Here is an 11,295-nt window from a genome sequence, read left to right as displayed (position 1 = left end):
TTAATATACACTAAAAATTGGTTTCAACCACAGAAAAGGGGAGAGAGAGTTGCAAGTAGTAGCATATTAGGTAAAATTCAGCACAGTTCTATATATCAGCAAAGTCCTGCAATAATGATGGTCATCAAAATGTTTTAACCATGTTTGTTTGGTGCACTATGCAGTCTACAGTAGGTTCAACAGGTTATACTATGACTACAGATATTTTGATATATAAAAAAATCAATTTTCTGGTTTTAATTGTATGTCCTTAGAACATTTTTGTTTGTGTTTAGTGCAGGGCAGAGGTAAACCATTATAGAATCAGTATCACAATTACACTGGATTTTTGGCAAAGTTGCACAACCCTACTTTAAAATGTCCAATTTTAAAACATTCAATATAGTAATATTGATATATTAAGACACATCCAATATTTGACTTATTGTTGTTTCCTCAAATTATAATGAATGCATATTTTTAAACAAACAATTTTTGTAAAACTTAAATGAAATGCATCTTCTTTATAAGTTGATTCTAACAGGTCTTAGTATAATGATTAAGAAGCAGCTCTATCTTTTAACAATGCATTAAAATTGTTTTCCCTATTATAGATTCTTATATAATTGAAAGAATGTCAATTATTCAGCTTAATTTTTTTTAAAGAATTAAATTGAATGATAGATGGATGTTAACATCTGGTGTTTGAATTTAACTCCAACACAAGCATGTTAGTGTATATACATTCCTGGTCCTTAGAAATTGATAGAGAGTCTTTTTGTTTGCAGACTCTTCAGTGTTGTTTTAGAATTCTTGACCAAAGATGACAAAGGAGAAGGTGAAGGAGCCAGTAGCCATCCGTCTGTGCATGGCCATGGGGGTAAGCCCGGTGGATTTGATGTTAAAGCCCTTCGAGCCTTCCGTGTGCTGCGACCCCTGCGGCTGGTCTCAGGAGTACCCAGTAAGTGGATCAGTGCAATATTTTTTCCCTGATTTTCTAGTGTTAAACATGCATAAATACAATTTACACTGAACATAGAGTTGCACTGATAAAAATTTTGTATCTGAAGTTTTATCAGCATAACAGTGTACTGTGGATTCAGTTGCATGATACAGTTAAATCTTTTCTTAACCTGCCCCCTTTATCCCTTACCCCCAAGAGTTTAACTCTTCACAGTAACAGATCATGTATTTTTTGACCATATTCTTGCCATGTGCTAATTTTCATTTGTGCTAAGGTTTACAGGTGGTGTTGAACTCCATCATTAAAGCCATGGTTCCTCTGCTGCACATCGCCCTCCTTGTCCTGTTTGTTATCATCATCTATGCTATTATTGGCCTGGAGCTTTTCATCGGTAAAATGCATGCCACCTGCTACATAGCCGGCACAGGTGAGAACTGTTAATTTTTAAAAACCTTTTTTAGATAATATAGCACTTTAGATTTTTTTCTGCTCTCCTTATCAAAAAATATCTCTGTAAAGTTTTCTGTGCACTTGTTTCAGCAGCTGACTGAAAGATAAGAGTGATAATGTGTCTTATCTAGGCTTGGCAATATTGCCTTAAAATCTTACAATGATATTTTGTGGTACTTTATTTTGATAGCAATAAAGACCATAAAAATAATTTCCATTACTTCTTTGAAGTTGTATGTAACTTTTAAAATATATATATTATATTTAAAATAGGTTTCTTCAGGATATTTGTTAGATAGAGAGGTGTGATCTACATCATATTCATGTTCTTTACATTTGCCAATGCCTCAAATGAAATCAAAGAAGAAAAAGATAAAAAAATAAATAAATAAAATGCGAAATTTACCCTTGTTTTGAGTTTTTAACATCTATAAAGTTCTAATAAAATTGGAATTTTTATATTATTGTGACTAGAACATTGTCCACAGAAGGATAAATGCCCATCCTATCTTACCTGTTCTTAAATTTCTGTAGATTCTTGTATTATAAATTGAAATGTTTCAGCGTTCTTTAAGTTTAGGGACAATAACTGCTTAAGGGCCTTTTTATTTTGAAGTTTAAGCTTACGTGGTTAAATCAAACCGAAAAATATGGTTACTTGCAGTTAAAGCATGTTTTGACAAAAGTCAAGGTGTATTTAGGTTGTTCCTTGGATAGCTTAGCATTTAAATGCTACTTTTACATTTACTTCTATTATATCTTTCATATTAGAATGTTTTAATGATTATATGAAACTTTTAAGTGTAATAAAATAGCAATAACAAGATAAAACTGTATTGGCGAAGAACATTTTCACAGTGATGTTAGTTAAAGAATTTACTCTTCAGCATTAACATTTTACTAAAAATCTAACTGTGTTTCTCAAAACTATTTGTATTCCCATTAGGTGGTTTTAATAGGTAATAGGGAGACAAATACACAGAAATATTAAACAACACTGAAAAAAAAAACATTGTTTAGTAACTGTGTTTTAAAATATAATTTTGTGAATCGGAATGATACTTAACCCATTCTGTTGGATTAGCCTTTCTGATGCTAAATTCAAGATGAGTCTAGAAATTAGACCTGTAAAAACAGCCTGATGATTAATGGTATTCTTCTGTAGATTTGATAGCCGAGGACGAACCAGCTCCCTGTGCGATCTCAGGGCACGGGCGCCAATGCCCCATCAACGGCACACACTGCAGAGAAGGCTGGCATGGCCCCAACGGGGGCATCACCAACTTTGACAATTTTCTCTTTGCTATGTTGACGGTGTTTCAGTGCATCACTATGGAGGGCTGGACTGACGTGCTGTACTGGGTGAGTACTGCTATGGCCTCACATTTTAATAACCTGTGACTGACTCATGCCTTCAGCTTTAGTGAATCTTCAACAAGAGTGATGTGAGTGACAATGTGATGATGAAGCTGCTGATCATTTCCTGAGGCAGCTTTTATTGTGCATGATAATGATTGATTGGCTAAATGACTTTGCACATTCATCAACCTTTAAAATGAATACTGGATGGCACTATTGGAATTCTAAACGGCCTGTTTTAAATGAGACATTCAATTTGTAGTTTTCTCAAGCTAGAACAATGTTCAACAATTATTAAGTACAATGTGTTATTTATGCAGTTACTCACCAGTTATTTAATTATTTTATCCTCTATGCCAGCACAGGCATGGAGGTACTGACAGCGGTTTTACACAGGATCTCACCAGATGTCATGTTAGTGGAAAAGTTTTTAACACCCATTTGAATATTAAAATCAGAAAGGAATATTAAGGTGCTTGCAACAAAAATTTAAGCTGTTAAGCTAAGGTGCTTGCTGAGGTAATATTTTCCTACAAAAATACAAAAAACAAATGAAGAGGGTCTCAGGTCTTAATGTAAACCTTTTCTATTGCATAAATGTAATACATATATTTTTTTATAGTTTAAGTGGTGTTGCAGATGTTAGTTTTCCTAATTTATGCTTAAAGGAAGTCTTCATTCATCTTGATCTTAGCAAGCACAAAATAAGCTTAAATCAGAGGCAACCAAACTTTTTCTCCGTTTTCTGAAAACATTTTGACCTACAGTTGTGCTGGAAAGTTTACATGCCCTCTCATGAGAAAAAAAAAGAAGATAATTTCACACTAGTAATTCAAATAACACAAAACTGGAAAAAGCAATAATAACTGATAATTTAGCTAAATAAATGATTGATTTTGAATTTTTCTTGAAGAAATAATTCCAAAAAAACAACTTGTGCCAGATTTTGGTATAAGTTCAAAGTAAGAGTTTTATATACAATTTTTATATGCAAAAACCCCAATTACAAGAGATTACAAAATAGCCTAAGAAAAAACACTGTTAATGTTAAAGTATGCTCATAATAAAATCCCTGATATCAGCTTAACCAATAGAAATAATTTTAGTAGCCCTCATTGGTCCAAACATTGGAAAATGTGTCTTATTTCACATCATACACTGAGAGAACAAACATGATTCTTTTTATGATGTATGTACATTTCTGCTTTAGGCTGAAAATTAAAGTTCGAAAAAAATTCAGATTTTATGCTGCTTTATTATTCCTTAATTAAAAGATTTAGATATTTCTTCAGCTCGTAATCTCTGTTAGTAACCCACTCAATTATACTGGTGTGATTACTCATTGATTGATGTAATTTATTCAAAACTTCTGATGCAAACAATAAAGTAGATCAACATAATGAGGAAATAACTAAGACAAACTGATTTGGATTTCACTCTGGAATTGCACTTTGATTTAAAGCACTGTAGAGGGTGGATGCATAAAAGATGGAGACTGATAGATTCCACTCTGAGCTGGGTTTCCTCTGAAACAGGAATCTGCTAAACTGAAATAGAAAATCTTAAATTGATCTCTGAAGGAGAAATTCTCAAACAGCTACAGACAATGTGCAGAACTTTGAGCTTGGGTTCAGGAAAAGTAGTTATTTCATCATCTGTGTTTTCTAGAAAGCAGACCCCCCCACCCCCCTGCTTTATAATGTGTCCTTTAAGACAACTGACTTTTGTACATTTTTCATCTTAGTTCTGTCTTTACTGCTTATTTTACTCTATTTTTCCTCTTCTCTCTCTTCTTCTTTTCCTTTGCTTGCTTCTCTAGATGAACGATGCTATGGGTTTTGAGCTTCCATGGGTTTACTTTGTCAGTCTTGTGATCTTCGGCTCCTTTTTCGTTCTTAACCTGGTTTTGGGTGTGTTGAGTGGGTAAGGACCTCTTTTCTCTTTAAAGACAGAGGCTTCCTGCTTCTTTACGGGCTGGAGGTTCTCTGTTTTTGTTTGTGTCTGTGTCATTTAACAAGCTGCTTTCGGCTCCTGTAGGTCAATGATGCCATCGGATGGGAAACTCCGTGGATTTATTTTGTCAGCCTGATTATACTGGGTTCCTTTTTCGTTTTAAACCTTGTGTTAGGTGTGCTGAGTGGGTAAGAGGCAACTTGTGCAGTGGATTTGGCCTGCAGTGTGGATGTTTTTCTGTGTTTAAAAATGGTGGTAGATAATAAATCTGAACTGGCAATCTTACCTTGACACAAATATACAGCTGCGTCTCAGTTATAGAAATGAAATTCCAAAAGCTAAATTATTAGACAAATATGATATGGATTAAATAAACACTGATTTATTTGAAATACTTATTTATGATCCCTGATTATAACTACAGCTATTAAAAATGAATAGTCACCTTCCTAAAATCAGAGAATCACTTAATATCAATAAGAACATATTTTTGATACAGAAAGGTTGAGCTGCTATAAAGTATGTTCATATACAGCAATGCACACTATATTCACATGATAATTAGTTGGGACTCTTTCTGCAAAAATAATTCATCAATGCAGTGTGGCATGGAAGCACTGTGACATGTGGCAGCATGTGGCAATGCAGTGTTAAAGACTCCCAGGCTGCTTCAGCACCAACATTTACTGTCCGAGGGCTCTCATTTTTCCTTTTTATTTTATTGTAAAGGTGCTCTATGGGATTTGGGTCAGTTCAGTTTGCTGAATATTTAAGAACACTTACCTACTGAGAATGTTATTTACCACCATTTTATATATATTTTTTCCATTGGGTGAACATTAAATTAGTTATTGTGAAAGTTCATTTTATTTTAGTGTAGTCATATAGCACTAATTGACAACAGATGTCATTTGGAGGCACTTGACAGAGGCAGCTGTAGCTGTTGTCCTGCATTATGATTCTTGAAACACTGAATGTAACCACAGCCCACACCTTATGAATCCACCTCAAACTCTTGGAAGGGTTTACTTCAGCCTCACTATTCTTGTCACTGTGCATTTCTACCAATTTTTTCCGATCCCCTGACTTTTGCATTGATATTACACCGATGTGAGCATTTTTAGCAGCAATATTGACTGTGGTCTGGTGAATATTTAAGTCATTATTCCTGTTCATGATAATATACGGTTATGAAGAGGTGATTTCTGCATTAAAGTGTTTTAAGAAAGTTAAATGTTTTCATGAGATTTTAGACTCCTGCCTGCCTTATCACTTAACGATAAAGAACTCCGTGATAATAATAGAAAATATACTTCAATTAAAGCGATAATTTTCAAATATAATGATGTGCACAGCCTTTTTGAAACTTAAAGGACATTCATGACTTTAACTCTGAACTACAGATGTTCTACATTTTAACTCCGACCACTGAAATATATCTCATTTTGATTTCCTTTGTGACTTCTTTTTTACATGAATTTACATTTATCTCTAAAATTATACTTACTTTATGTAATAGAGAAGAACTTCAGTTCTTTTCTTTGGTATTAATTAAATTTTTGCTTTGTACATTAATTGCATTATTCAATAGTATACAAGACCTTTAAATTTCATTATATTTGAATTTATAAATAGTGGATTAGTGTGGTCACAAAATCCTGCTTTATTTGTAACAAATATGACTCTTTTTTGTTGCAACATGATCTTTTCCATTATAGTTTTTTTAAGTTTTGTTTCCCATTATTCTACATGGTATGTTAAATAATCTGTATCAGGCAGCAATACAGTAAATCCAAACCTTTAAAATTAAGCATACTGTATTCTTCGTTTTAGGTAAAATTGCTAATGACTTTTTCCTTTGAAATATTCTATATGCCGTTTCCAGCTCAATTTATAATTAATTACTACTCCGAGAAATTTTGTCTCCCAAACTCTTTTGATTTCAACATCCCAAATCTTTAGACATATGCCAGTATTACTGTTTTTGTTTCTAAATACCATACATTTTGATTTATCAACATTAAGTGGTGATTTATTTATCTGTAATATATTTGTTACACTTTGTAGCTAGCTATTGAAATTTGTCTTTGACAACTATATTGTGAACATTTCACCCTTCAGCCTATCCCAAACACAGTCATCCTTCTGCGGGAAAAATTAATCATATTCCTCGCTCTTCACTCCCTCTGTGCTCCTAAGCCCTCTCAAACCCCAGTTTGCTTTCTGAGCTCTGCAGAGCGGGGCTGGGTGTTACAGTCAATTTAACTCTGGCTTGTTGAACGGAAGGAAGGAATCAAGGAAGGAAAGTTTATTTTTCCGTTTTTTTTAGAAAGCCATTAAGTTTCACAAAGCTGTCACATCAGATTCACCTCTAGTTTCTGTTGATCGTTTTAAATTGATGTCATCTGTTAACCTCAGTTTTTTCTTCTTTGAATTTAACGATTTCTCCCTTCTTTGAATCTTCCTCACCACTGAGCAAATTTCCTGTTCTGTTTGGCGTTTTAGATTGTTGCATAATTAGTATGTATTTGGTTCAGTCATTGTATCATAATTAATGTGTCTTTATCTTAGTATAAACATTTAATCCCCTTATTTATTTCACTATCAAATTCACATAAAAAGGGATTTAAGGGAAATTTTGCATGTCTTCATAAAACCAACTGCCTGCAGATATTACCTTTTCTCTATGATAAAGATGCTCGCCTCAAGGATATGCTACTGTACTGCTGGACTCTATTTATAGCATTTGACAGTTTCTGCATTGTGCACATCTCCCTCCAGTGGCAAGAGTTCAGAAAAACACAGACACTAAATATATGGCCATACCACAGAAAAGAACCAGAGATTAAAATGGTAAAATTTAATCCTAAATTACTGAGCTATTCTTTTTGTATAGGAGAGTCTGTCCTGTTTGCTGTGAATGGTTTTAAATTTGTGTTTGCATTAAGTTTGCACATTGTTGTACGTGTAGGTGTTTGCATTGTTTATGATTACTGCTTAAATTGCAGAGAGTTCTCCAAGGAGAGGGAAAAAGCTAAAGCTCGAGGAGACTTCCAGAAGCTGCGTGAGAAGCAGCAGCTGGAAGAGGACCTGAAGGGCTACCTGGACTGGATCACTCAGGCTGAAGATATCGACCCTGACAACGAGGACGAAGCTGAGGATGGGAGCAAGAGGAACCGTAAGCAAACAACCCCCACTTTCTCTCTCTAACAAGAAGCACAAGCTGCTGTTTTCGGATCATGAAGGAAAATATTCAGCAGCTTTGTTTTTTTTGTTCGCTTGAATGCTTTTGGCTTCAGCTGCTGATTAGCACATTTCATGGTGACCAGATAAACTTGTTGCACTGAAAGCTACTGGCAAATTAGGCGCTTTAAACACAACATATCAAATAAACAAAAAATTACACTCAACGTAAACAAAAAAGACCCTCAAGTACGGCAATGTTTGAATTTCATTACTAATTATACAATAGTAAATTCAATATGAATTTTTGCAGTAATACCTGCATATTTTAAAGAACTTAAGAAGATAGTTGTGTCTAAAATGAAACACAAAAAGCTACACTTCATAACCGTCATAGTTGCTGAAATAATTGTTTTACAACCACAAAATGTATATGTTCAATTACATCATGTAACTGCATCATTACTGCATCATTACAGTTTCACAGTATTCACTCCATACTGCCTAAATCAGAGCTTGGATTTTTTTTTTCTTGTTCCTGCTCAATTGCAAGAGCTCCACTTTGCATACCAGATTATCTTTTAAAACTTTTTAATCCAAAAAATGTGTTTTGTTTGTGATCAAATTAAAAAGAGGCACCATTATCCTGATTGCAGGTTTGGTTAATCCTTGTAATACTCACATTTTGCATGAACTTGCTAATATTGGTTGAGTAGAAACAGCAGGTGGATCAAATTTTAATTAAATCAAACCTTGTGTAAAAGTTCTCTAAATGGATATAAAGGCTGGAAATTTTCAGTTTTCCCAAATACATGTTACTGAAAATGGAACATGTATTAACTGAGATATCAAAATATTTTTAGCGGTAATTTGCATATTTTGACGTGGTAAGGTTTGGTAAGTTTTTATAAGGAGCCAATTTCCTAATTGTAGTCAACAGCACAGTTTTTTGCTCCAATATTCATCTTCATGCAGCTTTAAGTGTGGGTCGGGAATCTATGGGTCCCAGCAGCTAACATGTGTGCATGTTAGCCCAGGTCCTCATCACTTTCAGATGCTTCCTGTGACTAACTGCTCTCCATTGTTGTTCTTCTGCCCTACTCAGTGTCTGCAATCCAGTGTGACTCCTGCTGCTTTTGTTATTGTTGGATATTGACACTTTGAATACTGTTGTTGTCTTGTGATGGCTTGTGTGCTCTGACCCATTTTGATAGTAGTCCATTCTCGCCCTCTCCCCTGCCCCCCATATCCCTCTGCTGTGCCGTTGTGTGTGAATGCATGGGGGCTTGCATGCATTGCACATGAAGGGGTGACTCTGGCTGACCTCACTGAGAAGAAGAAAGGAAGGTTTGGGTGGTTCAGCCAGTCGTCTGACACTCATGGTAAATCCTGTGGTTCTCCCTTTAGTGTACTTAAGCTTTAGTTTGTGTTTGTGTCCACATACTCTATGTGTTGTTTGGATCACATTTTGCAAATAAATAACTTTGATAATAATTAATCAAACTTTGAGGAATGGGTTGTTTTTCAGAATATGTTGAAGTACTTAATGTTTTCTCTATTAATTTCACCAAGTCGTATCTTTAATATTAAGAGTGAGTGAAAATTGTTTTTAAAGAATATCAAAATATTTCTTTAATGAATTTATTTCTTTTTTCTTGCATCTCAGACAGCTCAAAGACAGCTCAAAGTATATTAAAGTCAAAACTAAATATGATTTAAAATTACAATTTTATATACTACTCTGAACTACACTTTTCTAAAACTAACCTTTAAGGAATGTGGGGTTTGCTTTCCATTTTTTTTTTATATAAGGGAACTGGATACTATACCCTTTTTATTTATTTATGTACATTTAATTAACTTTCTTGATACGTATTTGTACATACATGCTGTAAATTGAACAACTAAAATCCTTATTCATAATCAGGTGGAACAAACTGTAATTTCATTCCCTAAGAGATGTTGCCTTTGGTAAAAACTTAAATCCTTAAGAACAAACGTGGCTGATATTACACTTGCCACTGTATCTCGCTGTTCCTTATGAGAAAAGCAGTCAGAGAAAATTAGACAATATCATTCATTTTACAGTGAAGGACAATCTTGCAGCAAAAGGCCTTTGAGATAAAAAAACAAACAAACTGAAAACTGCACTGCATTGTAATATAGTTTACCTATCTTTACCCTTTTACTGAAAATGTGTCTTTGTAAAACAAATTTAGGTGTTTAAACACTGAAGCTCCAAACTTAGCTCCTAAAAATTAAAACTGGCAACACTTACTGTGTAGATTACAATGCATCAATTTCATTATAACACTTTTAGCTTTGACCTTGAGGCTGATTTATCTTAAGGGAACTTTAATATAGAGCTATCTTAGAACAACAGAAAAATATATCCATCTTATTGTAGCGGTAACACCATTGAGAATAATTTCTGAAAACAGGGATCTTCTAGTGTTTAAAAAAGAAAGACAGAATGGTGACACTTGACATTTAAGCAGTATCGATATCATATATTACTGAGTAGCACTGCAATGTGGCTAGAATAAAAAAATATATGTTTTTGTTTTTTTGATGACTTTTTACTGTAAAAGAGATTTTTAGAAAACAACATATCCACAAACAGACAGAAAAAGCCTTTGTAAAGCTTCATGTTATTTGTTAAGTGTGTCATTTTCACAAAGCCTAATTAAACCCCAGACAGGATGTAGATATGTTGTAGAACATTCTCTACTTGTGCTTTCTCTGACTCTCTTTAACTCATTAATGGGGAAGAAAATATTTACTATGTCTATTTTATTTATTAACCTCATAGATTGTGGAAAAACATATTAGCTTGGTGCATAATCTGATTGGGAATAGATTTTATTTTTTAGTTTCCAGCAGTGTAATACACAGTCAAGACTTTTCAAGATGAAAATGATTGTATTAAAGTCTTTTCTTTTTCTTGTTCTATGTTTACTAATAATATTATTATATAGGATTGGTGCAATGCAAGTTTGTGAATATGACATCACTCTCTTACCTAATAACATGTACTTCTCTCCTGTGCACTGGTCGAAAAATCCTTTCTGTTATAATAAAAACCTTACATGTTTGCCAATAAATAAGATTTGATTCGCTGGTAAAAAAAAAAATGGCTGTGCATGGGGCAGCCACTTAACATACTTAACTCCCTATGCCCTAGTTTAAAAGCAGAAGTCTGAATATGGGAAACGGGGCTAAACCCAGATCACGACTCCAGCAGTCAGCACTGTTTTCAGAGCTGAAAGCTGTTTGAAAGCTCAGGAATCAAAGACAACTTGTCCACATAAACCCAGCAGAAACACGCTCCCTTACCTGAATTTAAGAACTGAGTAGTTGCACACCACTTATCATCGAGTGTTGCAAGAGCAGTGTTTCAAAGACAA

The 11,295-nt window shown here is 34.1% G+C and overlaps 1 protein-coding gene across 11 annotated transcripts in view; it reads left to right on the top strand.

Moving 5' to 3' along the window:
• LOC107094760 (voltage-dependent L-type calcium channel subunit alpha-1D-like) overlaps positions 1–11,295 on the top strand; it is a 91,271-nt gene that overhangs the window by 32,668 nt on the left and 47,308 nt on the right. For 8 of the 11 annotated variants that reach the window (XM_015390574.1, XM_015390571.1, XM_015390578.1 and 5 more), the window contains exons 5-10: positions 768–940; positions 1,218–1,370; positions 2,559–2,755; positions 4,572–4,675; positions 7,714–7,883; positions 9,196–9,270. In XM_015390574.1, coding sequence (XP_015246060.1) covers positions 768–940; positions 1,218–1,370; positions 2,559–2,755; positions 4,572–4,675; positions 7,714–7,883; positions 9,196–9,270 — 872 coding nt within the window. Of the gene's footprint in view, positions 1–767; positions 941–1,217; positions 1,371–2,558; positions 2,756–4,571; positions 4,676–4,789; positions 4,894–7,713; positions 7,884–9,195; positions 9,271–11,295 lie in introns of all 11 variants that reach the window. The other 3 variants (XM_015390579.1, XM_015390581.1, XM_015390582.1) reach the window with 2 other exon arrangements.

Source organism: Cyprinodon variegatus, unplaced genomic scaffold (genome assembly GCF_000732505.1).
Source record: "Cyprinodon variegatus isolate N-32 unplaced genomic scaffold, C_variegatus-1.0 Scaffold505, whole genome shotgun sequence".
NCBI classification, from domain to species: domain Eukaryota; kingdom Metazoa; phylum Chordata; class Actinopteri; order Cyprinodontiformes; family Cyprinodontidae; genus Cyprinodon; species Cyprinodon variegatus.
Note: the sequence above shows the minus strand (reverse complement) of the source record. Positions and strands in the feature narration are given on the sequence as shown.